Below are 26137 nucleotides of genomic sequence, written 5' to 3'. Positions count from 1 at the left end.
CTGGTATTGTTCTTTTTAGGCTTTTCCTAAGAATCTGCAAGTTTACTATAATGAGGAATTAAATATCTATTTTGAGATTCATTTTTAATCAAATAGTTAAAGGCTCAGTACTGTTAAATTTAGCTGATTTGCAAACAGAGAGGGATAGAGAAGAGCAAAAAATTAAAGTCTTGGTGTTCTTATTTCTTAAACTTCAGAGCTTCAGAAAAGTTTTCTGAGCCTGCTTAAAGACAGAGGTATAGTCAAAACATGCTTTGTTGGTAAAGTAATATAGCCACCAATATTGGGGAAAGAAACGTAACTCACTCCAAAGGTCCCGAGTTCAGTCCTTGGCATTTCCAGCAGAAAGAATCTTAGCTAGTAGTCCATTTTTTTTTAATTACATTCCCGTTTTCAAAAAGCTCTGTGCCACGTCCAGTAACAGGGTAAATAGAAGTGATCCTGGATTCATGAAGTGGAAAATATATATTAGTCTAGCACAGCTGAATATGGCAGGCAATTGAACAAAGCCGAATCAGGCAGTTTATTATTGCAAAAATGCTTCCTGCCCCATTTCACTTCCTTTCCCAGTCACTCCTGGAGGCCAACTATTAGTATAATTCTTGTAGGATATTCTTTTTGATGCCATATTCTTAATTTCTGCTTAATGGCACATACCATTCATCGCATAAGTCACATCCAGTGGAAGCCTTCTATCAGTTCTAACAAACTGAAAATTCTCATGCTTAAAATACAGGACCATTTGCTATCCAGACCCATTAACAAAAATTTGCCCCTATCTTTTTTAGAAAAGTAACATAAAATCTTCTCCAGAAAGCAAAAGACAACACAGAACTTCACATTTCAATAAATTCATTTTTAGATAACCTTCTGTCTCTAAGTTACCCATTTATTGGATCCTGGGAAATCTTGTTTTTCAATTAGATTTAAATTCATTCCAACATGGCCTTTGGAAGAAAAACAGTCTTGTTCACTCTGATTGATAAATCCAATTGAGGTTTGGAAGAAATGGAAAGTTAGTTTTCTTGGACCTTTAAGTGTTAATGAGCTGCCTCTTTAGGCCAGAATTGGGAATTATGAGGTTCAAAACAGCTCCATTCTTTTTTGGAGGGAAAGATGTGGGATTCTCAGGGCCATTAAATTATAATACAAGTAACTTTTCCAAATACGTTTTAATGTTTGTGGAAATCCTTGAGGAAAAAACTAGTGATTTTTGGCTAAGAGGTACTCAGTAAATGGATGATTCTTCCTTTCTTCCTTCTGCAGGAAAGCTGTCCAGTTTTAGAATGGTTTAAGGGCAAATAAATAAAGCCTTCAGGGTTGACAAGACCACCATTTTTGATGCAGGTTTGCACATAATATAAATCTTAACTTTTCACATAATAGAAATCTTAATCGACAGAATATGGCCAGTGCTACATAGTTTCTGATCTCTGAGCATAAAGATGGTGCTTTCAATTTGTATGTAATGATGAAGTGCCATTTTACTCCTGTGTACTCCTTTGATCTCTTTGAAGAAACTAGACTTGGTGCCTTGGCAACACCCAGCTGGTTGCAAACAGTAGTGCTGATGTACAGCTGTTTTCACAACATAGACAAACTCACTCATAGTTTCAATTGGAAAAACGTGACCAAGCCAAGTCCAGAAATGTCAAGGAATTTCTAGAAGCCTGGCCCTCTGACAAATCATCCATCAGTAGACATTAACAACATCTATAGACCAGGGGTGAAATCCAGCAGGTTCTGACAGGTTCTGGAGAACCGGTAGCGGAAATTGTGAGTAGTTTGGAGAACCAGCAAATATCACCTCTGGCTGGCCCCAGAGTGGGGTGGGAATGGAGATTTTGCAATATCCTTCCCCCAGGAGTGGGGAGGGAATGGGGATTTTGCAGTATCCTTCCCCTGGAGTGGGGTGGGAATGGAGATTTTGCAGTATCCTTCCCCTGCCACACCCGCCAAGCCACTCCCATCAAGCCACGCCCACAGAACCTGTAGTAAAAAAATTTGGATTTCACCACTGCTATAGACTATGCTAAAGGGACTATCTCCCAGCCAGTGATGAAATGCAGCTAGTTCTATCCGGCTCAGGCGAACCGATAGCGCCGGCAGCGGGAGACTCCGCCCACCCACCCGGACATCATCACATCTGTTTTTGACCCTCTGCACATGGGCATATGTGGAGGAGGTGCGAGCACTCTCACATTTGCGAACCAGTAGTAAAGGTAAGTTGATTTCACCCCTGTACCCAGCCCAAAAAGGAATAAAAAGACCCAAATACCTCTCCACCAGCAATCAGCACCCAGATCAGTATAGATTAACTCCAAAGTTAACACCAGATCAACAATCAAGTAAACAAAACCCCAATCAAGAAACTGCCAAAGAGCCAACAGTATACAGCCCAACCAAAGAATTTCTAAGACGCCCCCACCAACACTGACAGGGCAAGACACCAGAATATAAACTGACAGCAAACCACACTCCTTACTAGCACTGATGATGTTACCTAGTTTGGGTAATGAAATGTCCTCAAGAAAACAATCAAGCTCAGAGCGCACTAAAGACTCTTCATTTCAACCCTGAGCTACAAATATTCTCCTTTATTGGTACTATATCTCTACCTTTGCACTGGTACAACCAAATTCATAAATGTACATATTCTATTTCTCTCCCCACGCCCCCTGCTTTAAACAAAGGGTAAAAGGATTCTTATAAAACTAGGCTCAGATTTTCATTTCTTCTAATTTCATAGCAATTTGTCCAAGCAGCGATATATCAGAGCGTTCATTTTCTACCACATATTGTTGCTCCAAGCTTTCTTAATTCCATTTTAAGTTTATACAGGCAAAAAAAGGGGACATTATAAATGTTGGCTATACCAGCCACTGCAAATCACAAACTTTACCAGGGGCTATTCGTGCTCTGTCGCAGCATCAGGAAAACAAAGCATATGTTGGATGTTAGCCTAGCTGTACACAATGTGTCCTATTTATTCAAGGTTTCCTTTGAAGCTACAACTTACAACTTTGTTTCTTAAGGGTACATGTCAGTTTCATTTAGTCTTTGTTAGTATTTGGATACTCTTGAATAGCAAAAAAGGCAACATTTTGGGGGGGGGGTGAAATGCGGCTGCTATCTGAGCAATGATCTGTCATTTTCCTTTATGCATCTGAAGAAAAATTAAAAAGGGGCACGATGGAAAAGCTAGACTAAGATTTCTTGTAACCAACTTTCCCTTTATTAAAACTGGGGAAGCCATTTTTTAAAGGTACCATAAAGGTACAGCTTTTTTTCTTAGTGGTTCTTTTTGTTATATACCAGGGGTCCACGGCCCACTACTGGGCCGCAAGTTCTTCAAAACCGGGCCGCTTGAAGCAGCAAACAAGTGCGCATGCACACTCCCCCCTTCTGCGAGCAGCAAGCGAGTGCATGCATATGTGCTCCATTTGTGTGAGCGGCAGGCAAATGGAACTGCGTGCACACATGCGCTTGCCCGCTGCTGACGCAGAACCATCCCCTCTCCCCCCCCCCAGTCCGCAAAGCCAGAAAGGTTGGGGAGCTCTGTTTTAGACTAAGCATTATCAAAGAGCATTTGGTGATTTAAATGTAGGCAGAAGACTTTCTTTCCAGTCTGATCTTTTTTGAGGGAGAGGCAAGGGGGCGTTGGACATTGCCTTAAATTCAGGCTCATTTTCCTTGACGTTAAATGCGGTAAACTTTTTACATGTAGTAAATGTAGTGAAGTTTTAAAGGTTTTCCTTGAAGTGTAGGTACGTTTAAAGATTGATAGATATTTTTCCATTATGTCTTAAATAAAATCTCCTTCAATTCAAGTCTGAATTCTGGTAACTTCCCAGAGATGTCCATGTAGGGGTTGATGTTGTTTTGCAAGATAATTTAAGTGGTTTGGCCTACCTTTTTCTGGGATGTTTCTTTCTACTTTCCATTTTAGTTTGTAGCCCTAGAGTTTCTGTTGTTTTTCTGTCCAATTATTAACCCTGATGCCTTTTTTTGTGATCAACCATGATTGGCTGGATGCACACAATTATTTATTTGTTTATTTTTCAAATGTATACCAAAGGACTTCATAACCCTCTTGTAGTAGGATATCATCAAATAGATTGCTATGTAAACAGAAGTATTATCTGATTTGAAATTTCTTAGTGTAGGTCCTATCAAACAGACATTCCATAAATTGTATTGCAGAGAAGTTACCTTGAAGAGGTCCTGCCTCCTAATTTGTTAATTAAGTAAGAATAAAAAAAACATCCAATAGAGATAACACAGGTTTAGGGATATATGTAAGTACTTTGTGTTGACAGTATTTAGAATTGGAGAAAGCCAATTAAGGTCTGTGGAAATATAAAGCGACTTTGCTTTTAAAAGGAGATTTTTTTCCCCCACTGTAAACTTTATGAGATTTTATTTTAATGTATGTAGAGGAAGAGTGAAGCATAAAGAAATCAATGAGAAAAATGTAGAACATTCATTAAGTTGTCAACAGTTGGATAGGAACCCAATTTCTCTTAGACTCCTATGGCTCCTTTTTCAGTGTGTGCTGAATTATGAGAAATTACAGGTTTATAATTCATTTTTGACTAATTTATAATTTTGAGAGACTTGAGGCGTTTGATTGAGATCCAGCCCAGTTTTAAATTTAGGCAGTTGTAAAACTTCATACACTTATTTAAAACGTTTTTCTCGTTTTGAAATAAAAACAATGTCACAAACTGCTATTGTAAAGGTTTCTCACAGGTGAAACCCAGCATGTACATCACAATAGAATTATGACAACCTCTTATATCAGTAGAAATCCATGGGGGGCCAGGAGCAAAGCGAGGAAACTATTAAGGGTAGTTAAAGGCAGTCCTGAGACTCAAAATTATTTCTGAATCATTCCTATAAACTGTAAAAATCTCTACACAAAACTTGCACTCACTTGCACTCACTTATAGGAAGCTGATTTGGTGCTGCATTCCAGAGCAATGGGATCTTTTTAATTAAAGGAGTTTTTATACTATGATCTCATGTGAATAGAAGGAAATGTCCTCATGAATCATCGATAGAAGAGAATATTTGTAGCTCGGGGTTGAACGGTGGGGTCCTTGGTGCTCTCTGAGCTTGGTGCTTTTCTTGCAGATGTTTCATTACCAAACTGTTAGCACTGATGGTGTTACCTAGTTTGATAATGAAATGTTTTTAAGAAAATCACCAAGCTCAGAGAGCAGCAAGGACCCCACCATTCTGATGAATTGCAAGTCATTTTATTTATTAAGCAGACACAGGGCAATAAAATGGGTAGGCTGTCCAAGAGCAAAGACTTGTTTTGTTTTTGTTTTGTTATGTTTTGTGGTTTTGTTGCTCCTAAAAACCACAGTGCACATGGCTGTGATTTCATCAGAGTGGTTAGAGTTTTCAGCCCCTTGGTTTGGGATTACCTTTCAATCAGTGTGTTGTTTTAATTGCTCTTTTGTTTAAAAATTTTGAAAAATTTCTCCCAGACCATTCAATGCATTGCTGGCAAATTTGGGCAGTGTTATAAAAAGGGAGCTGGATACTGCACATGGGCTCTGTAGTAAGGATACTATAAGGAAAGGATGTCCAACCTTGGCAACTTTAAGACTTGTGGATTTCAACTCCCAGAATTCCCCAACCAGCATGGCTAACTGGGGAATCTTGGGAGTTGAAGTCCACAAGTCTTAAAAGTTGCCAGAGTTGGACATCCCTGCTGTAAGGCTTCTTCTTTATCCAGCTCTACAATATTTTCTTAAGGTTATCAAATAAATTTCTGCAACTGTAATGGTACTCCTTAAAAGTTTGGTGTGTGCTTACTGGCTACTTACTCTCCCACCTTTTCCCTATCTCCCCAATTGCAGGGCACTGCTCCACACATAAACGTACCAGTAGATGCCTAGTTTGCTTGTAACAAAAGGTTGGCTGTGCATTTGATAGCACTTTGGTTGCTGGAGGCACCGTCCCCAAACACTTGCAGATGATAGCTGCATCTCCTGCTGTACCTGTAACAATTTAATTGTATAAGTCAGCCCAGTCAAGCATTCCCAGCACATGACTGGGAGACATGAAATTCATTGTCATTATTGTCCCTGTCATTTTGGATCATTATATCCTACTGCAGAATTTTCCTCACTTCAGTGCTTTTTTTTAACCTCCAGGAACCAGGGATTATGGCTGAATTGGAGGTGGGGGCAGGACTGCGATCTACATTTACCTCAGGGGAGCCACAGATTAAATTGGCTTTGCTCGCTGACTGGCTAGATTCATCCATTTGCGTGTTCTGAGTTTAAGGCAGCAAATTTATGAGGATCTGGATGAAATGTCCAAATTTTGCTTTATTTTGTTGATGCGTTTTGGCTTGGGAATCAAATGCTGATTCTTACAGAGTCAAAACTAAAGTGAAGGTGTGCTTCAGGTCTCCTGCTGTCCTTAAAAATACAGGCTTGTTCTCGACATTATTTGAGCATTATCCTGCAAACTCTCTTGGTATTCCCCAGTGTGCCATGGGGTGGTCAGAGAAGAGATTGCATTGAAGCATATAATTTATAAGTGTGAGGTTTGTGTGAATTTAATAGTAGGCCGTTAGTTAATAATATGGATCTTGTTTCATGAAGTAATGACAATGGTGCCATGGATACTGCGTTAAAGAGGGAGAGAAAGTTGTTGCAAAAAAGTGAAGCTTCCGCTTCTGTGATGTTAAGACAGTAGCTGAATATCCCTCCCCTCAAAAAAAATGTAAAGACAATTCTATGATGTTAATTTCTCCACTGTGCTTAATGAAAAGGGACGCGATGGCTTAGTGGCTAAAACGCTGAGTTTGTCGATCCAAAGGTTGGCAGTTCAGTGTTTCGAATCCCTAGTGCCGTGTAACGAAGTGAGCTCCCGTTACTTGTTCCAGCTTCTACCAACCTAGCAGTTCAAAAGCACGTAAAAATGCAAGTAGAAAAATAGGGGCCACTTTGGTGGGAAGGTAACAGCATTCCGTGCACCTTTGGCATTTAGTCATGCCGGTCACATGACCATGGAGATGTCTTCGGACAGCGCTGGCTTTTTGGCTTTGAAACAAAGATGAGCACCGCCCCCTCGAGTTGGGAAAAACTAGCACATATGTGCGAGGAGAACCTTTACCTTTATCTATGCTTAATGAAAGAATGGATTTCATTGGATTTTAAAGGCAACAGTACAAAATTGGGTTTATGAGCCCCCCACACCTGTCTTTCTCTTCAGTGGAACCTACTCAGTAGTTGTAGAAGTGTTTTGATTGAAATCTATTTGTAGGGAATAAGATAACTGGAGTTGAAAAGGTTGTAAAAGCTGCCTTAGAACATCTGTCCACTGAAAGGGGCTGCTACTTAGTGCATTTTCCGGGTACTTCTGTGTTTGTTGGTTTAAATTAGGATTTATATTTTGAAGGCTATTCCAGCTAATATAAAATCAAGTAAAGTTGTTTTAATAAGGATTTGGAGTACCAAAAGACAGTGTAAAACGCTGTATTCAGAATCTGTTTCGTAATTGTATTTCACACTTTTTCTAGGATAGATTTATAGGTAGTCCTTGCTTAACAATAATTTATCTAGCAACCATATGAAGTTACAATGGGGCTGAAAAAAGTGACCTACAACCAGTCCTGTTACTTATGACTGTAACAGTGTCCCTGCAGTCACATGACCTCAATCTGGGTGCTTGGCAACTGGCTCGTACTTATGACAGTTGTGGCCTTCTGCAACCATGAGATTGCTATTTGTGATCTTCCCAGCGGCCTTCTGACAAGCAAAGTCAGTGGGGAAGCCAGCAAGAGGGTTCAGGTTTGTGGTAATGTGATGTCTCACTTAACAACTGGGAGTGATTCGCTTAATGAAGGGCAAAAAGGTGGTAAAATCAGGTGCACAGTGCCTCCATTAATGATGGCACCACTTAATGAGGAATTTTCAGGCCCTGTTTTGGTCATAAGTCAAGAAGTACTTGTAATCTTTAGAAATCCAATTAGGAGCCTGTTAGAAAGGAGCTTCTTCATTGTTCAGGATCTTGGCCAAAGACTTTATAAAGAATTACCAATCTATAAAACATTAGGTTCCTGTTGAACCCAGGACGATTTTTTTTGGTGTACTTTTATAAGAAGCACCTTCTTCCCATTAATTTAGGACCTCCCAGGCAGTTTAGTTCAGGGCCATTTTCCTTCTTCTTTATACACAGGAGGCATCATTTGAGTGTCTCTGTTCATTGGCCATAATACAGAATAACAGAGTTGGAAGGGACCTCAGAGGTCTTCTAGTCCAACCCCCTGTATTAAAGTTTGAGTTTTGTGTTTACAGGATGAATGTTCTGTCCCTCTCCCTCACACAGGCAAACGCAATACCAAACATGCCTGTCAATAGTTTATTATATAAACAGACCTGAATCCCTGCAGACGAAGGTTTTGGCAGCTAACTGCAAAATGCCTGCCAAGTCCATTTGCACTCCCAGAAAACAGGAGAGGGCTTATCTTCAATCCATTCCAGGAGCAACAAATTATCTGCAAGACAAAGAGTTTAGTCAATGTTCAGTCCAAAATATATCCAAGCCGAAGTTCAGGGAACACGATGTGACTATCAGTCACTTTGTCCGTCACAAAGCCTGAAGAGCAATCCCACCCACTTTTATCCCTTGTGGGGTGTGGCTCAGTGACTCAGCTCAATCTCTGGCCCTCCCACACCTCTTCCTTTGCTGCACACGCCTCTCCCTCCGACGCTGCCTGGGATCAAGCCAGGATTCATCATCATCGCTCCCTATCAATGGGTGCTCCGATATACCTTCCTCCTGGCACATCCCCGGCTGTTCCTCCTGGCCTTCGGATGGAACCTGAGGCATTGCCAGAAAAGAGGGTCCTGGAGAGGGAGGCCTTGTCAGTTCCTCCCCATCACCTTCTGAGTCCTCTTCCTCTGTTAGGATAGGCTCGGGAGTCGGGGTCACAACAATGAAAAGATGAGTGGTGTTGCCCACACTTGCACACAATGTGGGAAAATTTGCCTTATACTTACTGAGAAGAATAGAGGTCACTGAGGTAGTTTCTGTTTAGTGACCATAATTGGGACTGGCAACTCGGTTTGTAAGCAAAGCAGTCACTAAGGGAACCCAGGATTATGCTGAGGATCTTACTTCAGCTTTCCTTTGCTGTGCAGATCTGCAAAAGTTGTTAAATGTGAGGATTGGTTGGGGAGTTACTTTTTCATTACTGTCATCATTGCGAGCAGTCATTGAAAGAGGCAGTCACTAAATGAGGGTTATCTGTACAGAAAATAAGCAGTGGTGGAAGTGCAAGTAACTGGAGACATGAAGTGAATGTCTTTTAAAAGTAGCTGGAACTTCAGCTCTCATGGAAAGAGCTGCTTGCTTGGTGATATTTATGCATGTATGCGTGCGTGCCTTCAGGTCAATGTTGTGGCAGATCCTCTTAGCAAGATTTCAGAAGTGGTTCGGCCCAAGGACACCCAGCTTCCTGCCTCAGGTGGGGCTAAAACTCATTGTTTCCTGGTTTCTAATCTGATCCCTTACCCATTATACCAAACAGTCTCTTCTGGTTAATTTAACCTCATTTGAAGCCTCTGAACATAATTCCTGTACTTTTTCTTCTTTCCCAGTATAACTAACTCTTCTTTTAACCATCCTGCTTTTATTTATTTATTTATTTATTTATTTATTTATTTATTTATTTATTTATTTATTTATTTTGGGAGAGGGGCAAATTGCTGCTCCTTTTGGAAGGAAGGATGACTGTACGTATACACTTGTGTGTTTTTGTACGTAAGAGTGGCTCATGTGTGAGACAGAGAATGGTAGTTCATATATGTACAGTACATGGGAGATGAGTTACTTTTTAAAAACAGAGTTTAATTAGTATTATTAGAGTAGAATAATTAATATTTATTAAATTAATATGAATGATTATTAAAACACTTTTACCCTGTTCCTTTTTGAGATGCATGCAGTATATGCACACAGAGTTACAAGCATGCCACACTAGCACATTTTTGGCAAGAATAGGGAAATCTACCAATCTGGTTTCAGTCGAAGTTGCTAATCCTAGTTGGACGAGCTAGAAAGAGCACAGCAAGTTTATTTGATGTGTGTGTGTGTGTGTGTGTGTGTTCAAAACCGTAGTCAGAATTTCCTGATGAATAAATAGGGTATATTGCTAATACCATCAGACAGCAAGCATAAATTAATGGCAGACAAATGTCAATAACAATCTTTGTACATCTGCTTTTCGTTCTCATTGCCCTGTAGTACCCCGGGGTGTTTAAGTATGAGAAGCTGGTGGCCATACATAATATTTGCTGTGGGAAATGACAATGCAGCATTAGGGTGCTCGTGACAGATTAAAGTAAAAGCAGGGAGCAGCTCTTGGTTTTGGCTCTTAGGTCTGCTGTAATGAGCTGTATTCAACTCAGATCAAAAAAAATTCTACAGTATTGCAAAAAGTCTCTGTGATCTAAATTTATTTATTGTTTGGCATCTTTGTGGTCTTATGATTTCCTTGGAAGTGCATATTTTATAAATAAAATACTATATTCTGCTGTGTATTTGTAGTGTGCTAGCTTTTTCTCTGTACAGTGAATAAAAACTATCTCATTATTTATTTAAAAATTACCATATATTTCTGGTGAGTGATGAAGTCACTTTGCTTCATGAAAAGTAATTTTGCATCTTCCATATATGCCTCTGACATACTGTCTCTTGTCTCTTTTAATACCTGGGATCATAATCCAAGTTAGTGAAGACAAGATCTTGTAAGATAGAATTTTCTTGATGTCCTATGAAACAGACAATAGTTTATAAAACTGTTGACTCTTTCTACTTTTTTTTTTTTTTTTTTTTAAAGTCTTCTGGTCAATTTGAACTGAAAAAAATACAACCGCCTGTTAGAATCTGTTTGTATTTGTGTGTGTTTATCTCACTTTATTTGTTAATACTCTATATCTCATCTTTCATCCAGTAGTTTAAAACTGAACCAAACATAGGTATGTGAGAAAAATAATGTAGTCCTTGCTAATTCAAAGTTATTCAAATTGTGTCAGTATGAATGTTTGTAACCTTCAGTTGGAACAAATGCATTATAGAGCAATAATTTTTGAATCAATGTAGCTCAGATTGGCTAATTTATAGAAGGATTTAAATGTGGTTTTAATGCTACTGCACCACATGCTGCTGTGGTCAGCCGCAGTCTCATGGTCATCATAGTCCAACGATCCTTCCCACCTTCCTACAAGGAAAGTCAATAGTAAGTCCCTCCCACTCCTGCTGCTTTTTGCCTACCTTGGTCATTCTTTTTTGTCTGGCTAGGTGAGGAAATAACTCTGAAATGATCACCTGACAGGTCATGGGTTCTCTAACATTTTTATAAAACGTTATAAGGCTTGACATCAAGCTTACAGTATTTCCAGGATTGTCTCACGAGACCTAACCTGCGCCATCTGTGCATTCAACCGAATTGCTCATGGTCTCCTCCCCCTATAAGGATAAAAAGATGACACCCCCGAGATGTGTCTCCTGGGTGACAGCCCGCATGCTGTAGAATATCTTGTTACCCTGAGATGGTAGAAGTCCCCATTCTGCTTGTATTCCACAAGATGGTGAAGGTCATTTGATTAACGTGAACTTGGGACAGGTAGAGTAAATCAGGACCACATTTGTAATTGGTAATTGTTTTATTGTAATTTGGGTTAGTATGAGTGTGCATTCTGTGGTGCTTTATAATTTTCTATAGGTAGGCCTCACTTAGCACCACAGTTGGGACCAGGAATTTGGGCAGTTGCTAAGAAATGTAGTCACTAAGAGGAAAAATGAGACCGCAAGTGAACTTGTAATCTTACTTTGATTCTTAACATGAAGCAAGATAGTCACTAAGTGAAAAATTATGTGACTGTGACTTATGATTTTACTTCTGCCTTCCATCCTGCTTCAGAATTTGACCTGTGTGAATTTTTTTGTTTGTTTACACAGATGTCTGCACTTATATACCCACAAGACATGTTAATTATCCCCTCTTTAGTAACATACACTGACATCACTGCACTTGTTCCCAGTATTGTAAAATGGACACAGAAAAGCTGTCATGACATTTTTCTGAGTGACATTTCAGTGTGGCTTCCATAAACTGGCACTGACAACATTTGGTTTTCATTTTAACACTCTGCATTTACTTAACTGACATTGCAATAAGATGTCTGTGACATGTTGAAGGCTGATACAAAAGAAGTGGGTAACAACATAATTAAAAGCCGACTCAACCAAGTAAATCCTAATTCTGATCTGTCCCTCAGCATCCTTTCCCCCTCAAGGAGAAATTCATTATCTGGTTAGGCCTCTGGTGCTACACTTCTAAGAGTCTAAGTACAGCTTCACACCTGATATCATCCCAATCCCATCTTTCTGACTAGTTCTAATTTTTATTTGTGAGCCTTAACCTCACAGGTGGAGAACATATCCAACACATCTTCTTCCTCCTATTTTCCCCTCAGCAACAACAACCTGTGAGATGGGCTGGGCTGAGAGAGAATGATTGGCTGAAAGTTACCCAGCTGGGCTTTCCATAACTAAGGCAAGATTTGAACTCACAGTCTCCTGTTTTCTAGCATGGTGCCTTAACCACTACACCAAACTGGCTCTCCGGCTTGGTCCAGTGGTTAAGGCACCATTCTGTGCACCTTTGGTGCAAACAGAGTTTGCCACTCCGTGTTTCCTCAAAATATGTAGCGATAAAGACCTTTCTTGCCACAGTTATTAAGAGAATCTCTGCAGTTGATAAGTTAGTAACACAGTTGTTAAATGAGTCTGGCTTCCCCATTGACTTAGCTTGTCAGAAGGTGGCAAAAGGTGATCACATGACCCTGGGATAGAATAACAGAATGACAGAGTTGGAAGGGACTTTGGAGTTGAACTCCCTATTCAAGCAGCAGATCCTATACCCATGATGGCGAACCTATGGCACACGTGCCATAGGTGGCACGTGGAGCCATTTCTGCGGGCACGCGAGCCGATGCTCAGGTCAGCTCCACTGCGCATGCCTGTGCGCCACCCACCAGCCAGCTGATTTTTGGGTCCCTGCCAGGAGGCGCCTACGCATGCACAAAGGTTGGGGGGGTCATGTGTGCACACACAGGGGGTGGGGAAGGGTGCAGCGCCCCCTCTGCCCCCCGGTTTTGGTGCTAGGAGGCTTCAGGGAGGCCTGCAAGCACCAAAACGGGTTGCGCACACATGCACCCCTGTGGGGGGACATGGGCAGGGGGAGCGCGGGGGGTCATGCACGCATGCGGTGGGGCAGGGGAGCACGGAGGTCATGCATGCATGCGCAGCGGTCTGTGGGGGGCATTGCATTATGGGTGTCAGCGCTCGCTTTCGGCACCTGAGGTAAAAAAGGTTCGCCATCACTGTCCTATACCATTTCAGACAAATGGGTGTCCAATTGTTTCTTAAAAGCTCCAGTGCTGGAATACCCACAACTTCTGGAGACAAGTTATTCCATCGATTAATTGTTCTAACCATCAGGAAATGTCTCCTTAGTTCTAGGTTGGTTCACTCCTTGATTAGTTTCTACCCATTGCTTCTTGTTCTGCCTTCAGGTGCTCTGGAGAATAACTCCTCTTCTTTGCGGCATTTCTTCTGAGCACTGAAACTCTTCATAGGAGAGACAGCAAGCACCTAGCTGCTTACTCACGAGTCATTTTATTTATCTATTTTACTCACACATCTTAATACAATGCAGGACTCTGCAACTGTCATAAATATGAATCAATTGCCAAGTTTTGATCAGGTGTCCAACGGGATGCTGCCATGGCCTTAAGTTTGAAAAACTGTCATAAGTCCCTTTTTTTCAGTACCACTGTAAATTTAAAAAGGGCACTAAATGAACTGTTGTAAGCCGAGAACTACCAGTATTAAAATCCTTCCATTCATTTGCTGGCTGATCAAGCAGATTCCTGGAAAAATAAAATCTAGGCCTGCAAAATAAATTCGAGATTCTAGTTCCATGTTTACAGTATCTATTTAGCATTGCCAAAAATTATGGTTACTGTAAATGTATACAATCCCCCATTTTCCCCAGTTCTTCTGTATGATGTTCACATTCACCAGACTTTGTGAACGGCCCTGTGTTAGTCATCCACCTGACAGTGTCCACAAATTAGACTGCAAGTCCTAAAATTCCCAGCCAAGGCAGCCTTTGAATTCTGAAAAAAAAAAAAAACATGGTCCCCGGCATCTGGTGAGGGACGGCTACCCACTATGCTTTTCATTCTGTAGTTGCCATGTCAACTATACAAACAGTTCTCGTAACAGAAGAAGAGTAGCAAGAGCTCCTTATTTTAAGCTCTGATTCAAATGCCGCAGTTATCTGAACAGCTAACACGTTGCAAAGGCAAAAGAATAGGACCGGAGGAAACTAAAAATGAAAATAAATCCTTTTTAGGATCAGTTTCCTTTTCTGTCTTCCTGATGTATCTTTTTTAAATAGTAATTGTTTGCTTGTTCTTTTATTCAGAATGGAAGGACTCTAGTCCTCTTTTTATTCTGTGGACCCATTTTTGGTTTAGAGACCACGTCCCCTAAATGAAATGAGTTTTTGCTTTTTTGTTGTTAGTTGCGAAGTCGTGTCCGACCCATTGCGACCCTGCATCTAAGTTTTTGCTAACAGTTCCTTAATAGGAAGGTATCTGTAGGACTTCTATACTGTTATTTATTGTTAGTGAAACGTTTCCCACCAATCTTAGAATTCCCTCTGCATGTTCATCAATGTGGTGTACATGTAAAGTGTCATTTTGCTTTTAGAAAATCAAAGCCCAAGCGGAGAACTTTAGTCAGATATTTTTAAAGTCATGAACAAAATGCTTGCCTATTTTCTAGCTTCTTCGGGATATCATTTATGCGCCTGTGTATTTGTGTCTGTCCCAAAGGTGCTTTTTCAGAAGGCAATTGGACTTTCTTGTTTTTTCTTTGAAGACATTTCGCCTCTCATCCAAGAAGCTTCTTCAGCTCTGACAGGAGCTGAAGGAACTGTGTGTCTATGTGCCAAACCACATTTATGTAGTTTGCAATTCATTTAGGTTCTTTGTCATCTTCCTCAAAGTATGCAATTTGTCCCATTTTATTCATTTATTAGGCACTCAAATATAGTGAACGTTTTCACCCATGCTCCTCTTCTCAGTTTCTCACGCTGATTTGCACTGAAGTTCCTTTTTTCCTCCCCTCATCCTTGTTTAGGTTCATTTCTTCTCCTTCCAGCAGGTTGGCGTAAGAAGAAGTTTTAAAGACAGGGTAGGAGAGGTGATGAATTCTGGGAGACATTGATCCTCTTTCTACAATTTTGCCCTTTTGGTTTTTTGAAACGGATTACTTGCTTAGTGTCTGGGTGTTGGTGAAGCAGAATTGGAAAGGGACGAACTTTACATAAATCATTTATACTGAACACTTGGTATGCCGGCTACATAAATCAACAACAGTATCTATTACCATTCTCTCTCCCACCCCCTCCTTACCAGTATTATCTTGATGCGGCTGGTCCCAACATTTGGGCATGCTGAACCCTGCCTTCAGAAGGCTAGCCCTTGGTAATTAATTATGCCGGGCACATAGAGCTTGGCCCTTGCTACGGGGAATAATTGCTCCCAGCCAACAGACAGGGTTTTAACTTCAGTGGCAATAATAAATAGAAAGTCTCAGGTGATGCCACTATTTTAAAGTAATTAATCATCTCCACTCTTCCTTCTCTCCCTCCCTCCCAACCCCCATGTGCTCCCTTCCATGTTGATTCCCTCTACCTCCAAGTAGGAAAATTCAGCAATAAATCTTTAATGATATATATGTTTAAAGTGATCTGTTACCTAACCCTTGGGGTTGTTTTTTTTTCCTTGTGCGTACCTTAACATGTCCAAGATTTTTCCTCCACACGCATACTTATTGTAAAAGCTGCAAGTTGTGAACTTCAAGGGTACATGAAAGGACTGTTATGTAGGAAGGTAAAGCTTAGCCATAGCATCTCTGAAAGATCGTTAACTTTTTTTTTTAATGTCACGCTGTACATGTGCTAATAGAGATGCTTAATTAACACCAGTGGGGCTGTCAAGAAATGCATCATTCAAAGATGTTGTATTACTGCCAGTACAGTCTCTGCCTTCTCCAGTACCAGAAAGTGGTGCCTTGTTTTGGACTGGATGCAAAATACATGATACATGCACTTCAGCTATAGCACATAAGTTTACCACTGGACAAGAATCCCAGGCCTTCGCAAATGTGTGTGCGGTTTCTGCTGCCTATTGTTTTTTTTTTTGTTTTTTTTTTTAGGAGAATATGCTACACTACAGAGAGTCAGTGATTCTCTGGATATTTCTTGGTAGATCTGACCAGCCGTCATGGCTATTCAGTGTGACAGGGACAGATGTGACAGATTGGTTCTGACACCCTTCCATACCACAAATCAGTGGCTGGAGGTGACTCCTGTCCTTCTGTGATTGTGCCCCCCACCCCACCCCCCGCTGCAGGACAGCACAATGATGCACGAATGAACCTTGCCATCGCCCTCACTGCTGCCAGGTATGGGGCTGCCATAGCCAATTACACTGAAGTGGTGCACTTGCTGAAGAAGATGGATCCAGAGAGCGGGAAGAGCCGGGTTTGTGGAGCAAGGTGCAGGGATGTTCAAACAGGTATGTCCTTTGGGCTCTCCCTGGCATTTATGAAGCCCCCTTGTCTTCAGGTAGCTTGCTCTGGCAGGTACTGGTGTGTGTGTGGGGGGTGTCTTTCTGTTTTTCAGAGACCCCCTTCCTTTTTATCCTTTCTGGGGCTGGGTGTCTGCCCAGAGTCTCCCTGCAGCTCTTCACCTCAGTAGCTGCACGTACTTTGAGCGTAAATGGGAGGAAGCGCTGCTACACAGAAAGGCATTTTAACTCCAGCTTAAAAGAAACGGGGAAATCCTCTCCTCCTCAAACTTAAGTGCAAGAAGGTGGGTGAAGGGAGAGTGCAGTAGGGGGCTGGAGTTTGTAAATATCGCTTAGCTGACAAAAAAGGCATGTTTCCAAAGTGCAGTGGCATGTCATTACCGCCAATCATCCTTAACTTCTGTCAGGCTTTCATTCAAATCCTAGTGCTTTGGCAAGCTAAGCTGTGCTTTACATCCAAGCCCTTCTGTCAAGCAAAGCTGACGTTCTGAAATGCCGGGTGGTGCATTTCAGCAATAGTACCATTTAACAAATTTCAGGGTTTTCGAGAATGTCATTAAATAGAGAATGTCGATAAATAAAGCCGAATGATGGGGGCCGAAGAAGTTGGAAGGTTGCTACCATTCTTTTCTGCTTCTTTTCCCTCGTTCTACGAGTCTGATCTTCAAAATCTTTATAAAGATTGGGGAGTCAACATACTCTTGGCTTACAAGCCGTCTCTATTCTAATTTTGTTGGAAACTGAGCTGCTCGGTTCTGTATGCACGTGTAGGAGCCCTGAGTGTATGTGTCTGTATACACACACTTCACAATAGATTAACTTCATGGATAAATTAATAATCCAGAGAGTCAGCGAAGAGAAAAACAAATGGAGTATGTGATTGATGCTGTTTTCTTTCACAGGGCAGGAATTTGATGTCAAAGCCAAATGTGTTATCAATGCTACAGGACCTTTCACGGATTCTGTGCGGAAAATGGATGAGCGGGAAGTATCAAACATCTGTCAACCAAGTGCAGGCGTTCATATTGTGATGCCCGGCTATTACAGGTAACAATATTCAAAGCACAGACCATTTGTAACCATCTTAGGATGTGAATCAAATAGAGTTGAGGCAGGGGAATTTAAAGAGATTGTTTTCTGGCTTAAATGGTCCTTGTTGAATTCAAGCTTTCATTCCTCTCCCCTACTCCCCACCTTACCTGCTGTATGAAAAATAATTTTGAGTGAGTCAAGCATAATCCATCACATTTGCTAAGGAAGGGGGGTTATATAGGAGAGTTAACAGTCTTTTAATGGACGTTCAAAATACCCCCATGTTCAAATATCACTGCAACTGGAGGAGACAGCTGGAGTTTTGAAAGAAGTGGATACCGTTCCTTCTACCCCCTCAAAAGCTAGAGTTTTCCATCTTTATGATTTTGGCAACAAGCGTCTTTGGAAGAATGCTAACTGGACAGTTTTTGACAGAGGGGAATATTTTCTCCATGCCACCTTTACCTTGTCTCAAACAACTAAGGCTTTAAGAAGTTGTGTTCTCTCTACTGTTGGTGAGGTAATTCAAAAGGGGTTATTATTGGCCATAAGGAAAGTCCTAGATAATCTTCAGCAAGTCATTGCTAGTTCAGCCAGTGTAGCAGACAGTTAACCATTTTTACACAAATATTCTAAAAATTATTGCAGCCCTTAGCATTCATACAGTACATTCAGTTGTACTATATGAATGCTAAATATTACTACTAATAAGGGGTTTTATTCAGATATGCCCTTCTGCTTGTGACAGGGCAGTGTTTTCTCACCATATGTTGGAATACTGAATGAGAAAATGAAAACCCCAAATGTTCTGCTTGCTGAAAGAGGCTGTGCCAAGCTTTGGCCAGGCAGAAGTACTGTGTTTCCCCGAAAATAAGACCGGGTCTTATATTAATTTTTACTCCAAAAGACACATTAGGGCTCATTTTCTGGTTATTTTGGGGGAAATACGGTACTAAATGCATCCATCTGGCTGACAATCTTAACTGGGGTTAATTTTGGGGGGTAGGGCTTATGTTACGAGCATCCTGAAAAATCATGCTAGGACTTATTTTCTGATTGGGTCTTATTTTCGGGAAAACAGGGTAGGAGAACTATTGTCCCACTCTTCACTGCCCCTCCTTGCATAAATGCTTTGCCATGGCTTAACATCACAACCCCCCTTTTTTTGCAGGATAACTGGGAAACAGTTGAAATAGGTTCTAGGTTGATAAATAAATATGCCAAATTCCTTTGAACCTAGGACTTATTAATGTATTGGGAGCTTTTCTGTAGAGTTGCTGATTTATTGTGACTGGAATAAATCCGCTTTGCCAAATGCAGCATCCACTTTATTTTGTCATATATTACAGGATTTGGTTTCCAGCTTCAGTTCTAATAGAATTCACTTTCTTGGTGAGGGAACTTGCTATAAACCAGTTCATAGATTTAATCATATAAAAATTCAAAACAGGGAACCGTAGGATTAGTAAAGCATGGTTTTTCTTACTTACATGGGTCCTTCACCAACTGTAGCATCCTCCACCAAAAAAAAAAAAAAAAAAAAAAAAAAAATTGTCACCATTCTGTGTAAAAGGAGTGAAAGGACTACAGATAGTTCTTAACTTACGACCACAATTGAGCCCAAAATTCCTGTTACTGAGTCATTGATAAGTGAGTTTTGCTGTATTCTTGCCACAGTCGTTAAGTGAATTAATGCAGTTGTTAAATTAGTAACACGGTTGTTAATTGAATCTGGGTTCCCCATTGACTTTGCTTATCAGGAGGTTGCAAAAAGTGATCACATGACCCCGGGGTACTGCAATTGTCAAATATGAACCAGTTGCCAAGCATCCAAATTTTGATCCCATGTCCATGGGGATGCTGCAACCATCGTAAGGGTGGAAAATGGCCATAAGTCACTTTTTTCAGTGCTGTTATAACTTTGAGGGTTGTTGAAGAAATGGTTGTAAGTCGAAGACTACCAATATAGCATATAAGAAACAAATATGTTGGTCTGTTTTATCAAGAAATAGATTGGGGACAGTTAATGCTGGTCTTAGTTTCTCCTGGATTTATATAAAAATCAAGAGGGTGTCTGTATGTAAGTGGGACATGTTGGCTTACTTATTTATCATATACAGGTAGTCCTCAACGTACGACCACAGTTGAGCCCAAAATTTATGTTGCTAAGTGAAAAAAATTGTTAAGTGAGTTTTGTCCCATTTTATGGCTTTTCTTGCCACAGTTGTTAAGTGAATCACTGCAGTTGTTAAATTAATAACATGCTTGTCAAATAAACCTGGTTGACTCAGCCTTCCAACCTTCCAAGGTGGATAAAATAAGGATCCAGATTGTTGAGGGCAATCTGCTGACTGTAAACCGCTTAGAGAGGGCTGGGAAGCGTTATATAAGTCTAAGTGCTGTTGCTATTTCCCCATTGACTTTGCTTGTCAGAAGGTGGCAAAAGGTGATTACATGATCCCGGGATATGGCAATTGACATAACAATATGAACCAGTTGCCAAGCGTCTGAATTTTAATCATGTGACTGTGGGGATGCTGCAACGGTCATACGTATGAAAAAGGGTCATGTCACTTTTTTCAGTGCTGGTGTAACTTCAGTCACTAAGCGAACTGTTGTAAGTCGAGGGCTACCTATGCTGATAGTCTGCCCCCATCTTTGACCTATTCTCAGCATCCTTCAATTATTGGGATTGCTTTCTTTCAAAGCTATTGAGTGATGACGACCAATTTCATCCTAGAGATGGATTTGATAAATCAAGGAATGCCCCTATAAAATAAATAAATAAATAAACAAACAAACAAACAAACAAATAGAAAAGAAAGAAAGAAAGAAAGAAAGACGAAATGTAAATGTATCTATGTAAATGTAGCAGTAGGTTCTTACCTCGGGTGCCACTCTGAGCCTTATTAAAGAAAGTGCACGTCATGTCATTACAGTTACTCGTGTCTTTTGGAAAAAATACTTTGACATCATCTGGGGGAAATGATAAATAGTTTTAAAGGCATTTTATGTATAAATGTACCTTTGATTTAATTAATTTAATGTTAATACACTGCAAGCATTTCCCATCGGGTTTTTAAAATTTTATATTCTTCATTAATAGTCCCAGTGTTCTCTCTGCACTCATTAATTTTATTCTTCCAATGCATGTTTTCACTTAAGCAGTGACTGTATGGCTTTGTCTCACCCCAGCGATGCTAGCATGTAATCTCTTAATAATTTTAAACTTCAATCCAGTGGATGTTGCTTTCAGATTGACTGTCATTCTGCCTCTCAGAAAATGGAAAAAAATAGGCACTTGATCCAAAGAGGCAATTGCTGCAATCAGAGCCTAAGCTATGCATCCAGTTCCCTAATCAGTCATTAACTTGAAATGCTAAAAAGAAGTATGGATAACAGAGATACAAAGGATAAAGAGCTAACTGTTCTCCAGATGCTGAACTATTGCTCCCAGTAGCCTCAGCCAGCATGGCCAGTAGTACTGGTGGCGGGAATTGTAGTTCAGAAATACAGAGGTGGGCGGTGGCCCCCCTTCCTTGTTGTACGTCGAGCTCTTTGATTCCTCTGAAGCAGTGAATAAATGGTAAATATTATACAGTGAATGGTGAATATTATTATTGTCATCTAGAATTTCATCCATGTTACAGTCTGGAATTAATCTATTTGGCAGCCAAACCCTGGTAGTTATTTGAAATACAGTGAAAGTGAGCAAGGCGGTAATATATGAAAGTTAACCCTTCTCTCTGGTTTTAGCTCCTCTAGTTAAATTGGTGGCAGTCAAAACAAATGCAAATTATCTCCCAGCGGCCTTTTCAAAAATGTACTCAATCTACAGTTCAGATTCTTTTAAGGCAATTTAGAAACCTCATTTTGAAACTTGTCAAAAGTTTTTTCTTTAAATAGTTTGAGCCTGTATATTAAATTTCTTAGTTTCCTGGCTTCTTTAAATCAATAGTGATTTCATTTTGAAAAGTAATTACTTATCTGCCATAGTTTACCTTGCACAAGTCCATGTTGACACCTACTTTTTAAGCTGTTCTTCTCTAAATGTATCCTTAAGCTATATATAAATATCATCTCAAAGACTTAGTGTAGAAGTTAGACTTCAAGTGTATATAATTGTCATTATCTCTCAGAGGAGCATCTCATGCATATTTTTCTGTTACCCAGACCTGTGCAGGGGAAAAAAAATAAAATTATCTAGAATAGCAATGGTATTTCTATTTGGATCTATGAATAAGAATAATATAATATTTCTGTATTTCTATTTTTCTAATATTTAATCATTTTGTTTATTGGTGTATATATTTATCTATCATATTTAGGAACATATACAAATAATGTATACAAGTGATTTTAATATAACCCAAGTCCCTCCTAGCACTGATGATGTTAGCTAGTTGGGTAATGAAATGTCTGCAAGAAAACAACCAAACTCAGAAAACACAAAGGACTCCACATTTTAAAATCGTATTGCGATTTAAAAAATTGTATTAGTACCATCATGGTTGAGCTAATAATTCTCTATATCATAGTAGAGCTAGTTCTGTACAGTAAACAACGGCTATTGAAGGTTATAATCCATGTAACTCAGTATACTCAAATAAATTGTATTAATAAAAGATTCAGCGAGTGAGAGAGAGAGAGATACCCAAAGTCACACTGTGTCAGGTTCCATGCTGTGTCAGGTAGCGCAGATAGTACAGCTCCCTATATAATTTTTGATATCCCGCTTCATGGATATGCATCATTCTAAGCTCTGCCGGTGGAAGAAGTATTTTTGCTGAGTTTCTAGGGCAGCTGGTTCTTTTTGTTCTAAAACCCCCTTAAGAGGCATGGAGAGAGATATTAGCCATTAGCCACCCAAATTGTGCCTTTCTCATGGAAATGGAGAACCTTTGGATCCAGTAAGAGAAGCCTCCATTGTAATGCCTTGTCAAAGGAACACTCAGTAGGAACCATTTGCAGCAGACTTCACCGTGTATGGAATTAGGCTGCCATGATGGAGGGCAAGCATGTCCTACTTGCCTTCCATCCTGACGGGGTCGGTAAAATGAGGACCCAGATTGTTGGGGGCCATATGCTGACTCTGTAAAGGGCTGTAAAGAACTATGAAGTGGTATATAAGTCTTAAGTGCTTATTGCAATTGCTAGGACATGAGAACAAAGCCACTGTGCTAATATTTAGGAAAGAAAATGAGACGTAGCAATCCTCTTTCTCATTGGTGCAATTATAGCTCATAAGTCTCTGTGTGTATGTGAGTGAGTGTGTGTTTATGTTCCTTATTTCTGTTAGAAACATTATAGGAATAAACAGCGGGATGCTCTCTTAACCTGCTGGTACTTTTCTCAAAACATTTGGCTGGCCTCTGTTGCAAAGTATTAAAGAAAATGGAAAACAAGTGATTTGGCCAAGATCAGAACCAGAGTGAAGTAGTTTAGATCATGAATTAATCATTTGATTCCCCATTTGATGCTACTACTAAATACCTCTTTCACAGAAGGCAAACCAATTAATTTCTCACATATAACTGGCCCCAAATGGCGTTCCTTCCAATTAATGTGCACCTTCAATATATATTATTTATACATTTCCGTTCATCTAATTCTCTGAGTATTTTATTTGAGAAAGTGTTCGTTTCCCTTAACCTTGTCCCCAGAGCAAAAAATAAAAACAGTAAATAATAATAATTATATGGAAAAAAAGAAATCCACTGTTATATCAATCATGATTGGAACCCTTGGAGCAATACCTAAAAGACTCCCTTGCCATTTGGAAATTTTGAATTTATCAGACCTGAATACCCTAATTTTACACCCCCCCCCCCAAAAAAAAGCACACCTTACTTGGAACTGCTTATATCCTTAGGCACTACCTTAATCATTCTTAGGTCCTTAATTAGGACTTGAATTATTAAGTTTTCACCAGTGTTCGATTGTGAATCTAACTGCAGATTACCCATCACCATCGTATCATCCCTGATTTTTATCTTAAGGCCTTGTGTGATCAAGAAGGATTTTAATAACTTGGAGAAAGAGAAATTGCCTCCCATCTACTATTGAAGCAGAAGACTACAGATGCTTGCTTGAAATTTTGTCCTTGAGAATTTTGTGAATATTTTTGTCCTGTACCGTGACACTATAACTCCTGAAGTACAGCCTGAAGAGATACAGTGTGTGAATGCACATGTATGTATCTATGATGTGTCAGCAAGCTCTGAACCTTGAAGAACAATCTGTTTGTCTGTGAGCTACACCCCTGAGCTATAGGTGCTCTTCTGCTTGTGTCACAGGTCGTCTTGTTACTCCCTTTCTGCCTTGACTGTCACACTCACACCCAGATCTGCTATAGTTTGGGCATGAAACACCTGTCAACATAATACAGGTAGTCCTTGACTATACAACAGTTCTTTTAGTGACTGTTCAAAATTACAACGGCACTGAAAAAAGTAATTTATGACCGTTTTTCACAGTTACAACCACTTGCAGCATCCTGATGGTCACACGATCAAAGTTCAGATGCTTTGCAGCTGGTTCATACTTATGACCATTGCAGCGTCCTCAAGGTCACGTGATCACTTTTTGCAACCTTCTGTCAAGCAGAGTCAATGGGGAAACCAGATTCACTTAACAATCAGGTTACTTATTTATCAGTTGCAGTGATTCACTTACCAACTGAGGTGAGAATTGTCGCAAAATGGGGCAAAACTCACATAACAAATTATAACTTAACAACATAAACTTTGGGCTCAATTGTGGTTGTAAGTCGCAGACTACCTGTATTAGATCCAAATCCATGACTACAATATCTGCCTGTACTCTTCCTATTGTCTCTGGTGCACTTTTTGATAAGGTGGTGCTCATTGGTATTTTGTTTTATTGAAGCTTTCACAAAGCAGCATTTTCCAACAACCTGGGAAGAAGGAAAAAAAGTAATATTTTTGTTGGCTTCTTCTAGCCCTGACAATATGGGACTTCTTGACCCATCCACAAGTGATGGACGAGTGATTTTCTTCCTACCATGGCAAAAGATGACTATCGCTGGCACTACTGATACTGCAACTGAAGTTACCCATCACCCAATACCTACCGAAGAAGATATCAACTTCATTTTGACAGAAGTGCGCAACTATCTTAACTGTGATGTTGAAGGTAATTTTCAGTAACATTAAAATGTAATTTTATTCTTCCCTTTAAGGCAGAAGTGTACAACCTGAGACCACAAGAGCCCATGATCCCTGCCTCCCAAGTTTTTATCATAATTGTAATTTTTGAGGCAACAGACAGGAGCAAAATATATAACTGAAGAATCATCGTGCTAATTGTGCTTCCTTTTACATGTGACTCGCATTAAAAACATACTTTTAGAAATTCCTTTGCATCATGAGTGCCTCCCTTGGCCTTGAAAAAATTATATATTTTGATCCTTTACCTGTAAGGTAAGCCAGTTCTCCTCTCCCCTCCCCCCACATGCCAAATATTTTTTTTTATAATGTCTACCAGAAAATTTTTCAGTACTGTCATGGGAATGGCCAAATACATCAATTTTTATAATTGACTTTCCTGCCAAATTCTGCAATTACTTCAATGAACCTACAATAGTACTTGAACAAATCAACAAGATCAGTAAATTGGAAAATAAGACTTTTTTTGGAACTCCACATTGTTAAATGAATTCTGATAATTGGAGGTGCCAATTACACACAAAAACACACACTGGCTGCAGTTCTGCTCTTCTCTTTATTTACGATACTTCCATAGTATCAATGGAGATACCTTCCCTTAACAGTTAGGATTTTCTTCAGGGAATATCTATGCTATCAGCATTTCTGTGAAGGGTAAATAGCTTTGTTTATGAGTCTGAATTCTGATTTTTCCTATCTAAACTCCACAGCACAGCCCTGCCATTGCATTGAATAATTGCTGCATGAACCAACTCGGTTTTCTTGTATAGCCAATCTATTAAGAGTCAGGATTTGCAGCTTTCTATCATGTCCTTTTTATTCTAAACCAAGATGACACAACTTGAAGAACCCAGTGTTGCATGTGACTCTAAAAAGCCTTTAATTTTCAACATGGCAAAATCTAATTTTAATTGAATTAAGATGTAAATTAAGGTTAGTCCCTATTAACTTTTTGAAATGTGGTCCTATCACATTCTTTAAAGAACCACTTACCTTTCACCTGCCATTCTTTCATTTTAAAAAAATTGGCTTTGTTTAAGGAACATACCTTTCTGCTGTGTTCTAAAGTAATTTTTTAAAATAAAATACATTCTTTCTCCTCCTTCACTCCCTGAATGATATAACTGGTAGGAAACAAATTGAACTTTGTCATTTGTTTATTTAAGTAGAGATGCGCCCTAAATAAATTTTTAGTCATTGTCCATCCAGAATGAGATT

General features: G+C 39.8%; 1 protein-coding gene across 4 annotated transcripts in view; it reads left to right on the top strand.

Annotated features, from left to right (window-relative positions):
* GPD2 (glycerol-3-phosphate dehydrogenase 2) overlaps nt 1-26137 on the top strand; it is a 99671-nt gene that overhangs the window by 54546 nt on the left and 18988 nt on the right. For all 4 annotated transcript variants that reach the window (XM_070941565.1, XM_070941734.1, XM_070941818.1 and 1 more), the window contains exons 7-9: nt 16524-16688; nt 17603-17747; nt 24694-24887. In XM_070941565.1, coding sequence (XP_070797666.1) covers nt 16524-16688; nt 17603-17747; nt 24694-24887 — 504 coding nt within the window. The remainder of the gene's footprint in view (nt 1-16523; nt 16689-17602; nt 17748-24693; nt 24888-26137) is intronic.

Source organism: Pituophis catenifer, unplaced genomic scaffold, assembly GCF_029215685.1.
Source record: "Pituophis catenifer annectens isolate HBS135680 unplaced genomic scaffold, rPitCat1.0.hap2 SCAF_1, whole genome shotgun sequence".
Taxonomy (NCBI): Eukaryota; Metazoa; Chordata; class Lepidosauria; order Squamata; family Colubridae; genus Pituophis; species Pituophis catenifer.
The sequence above is the reverse complement of the archived record's forward strand: the minus strand, read 5'-3'. Positions and strand labels throughout refer to the sequence as shown.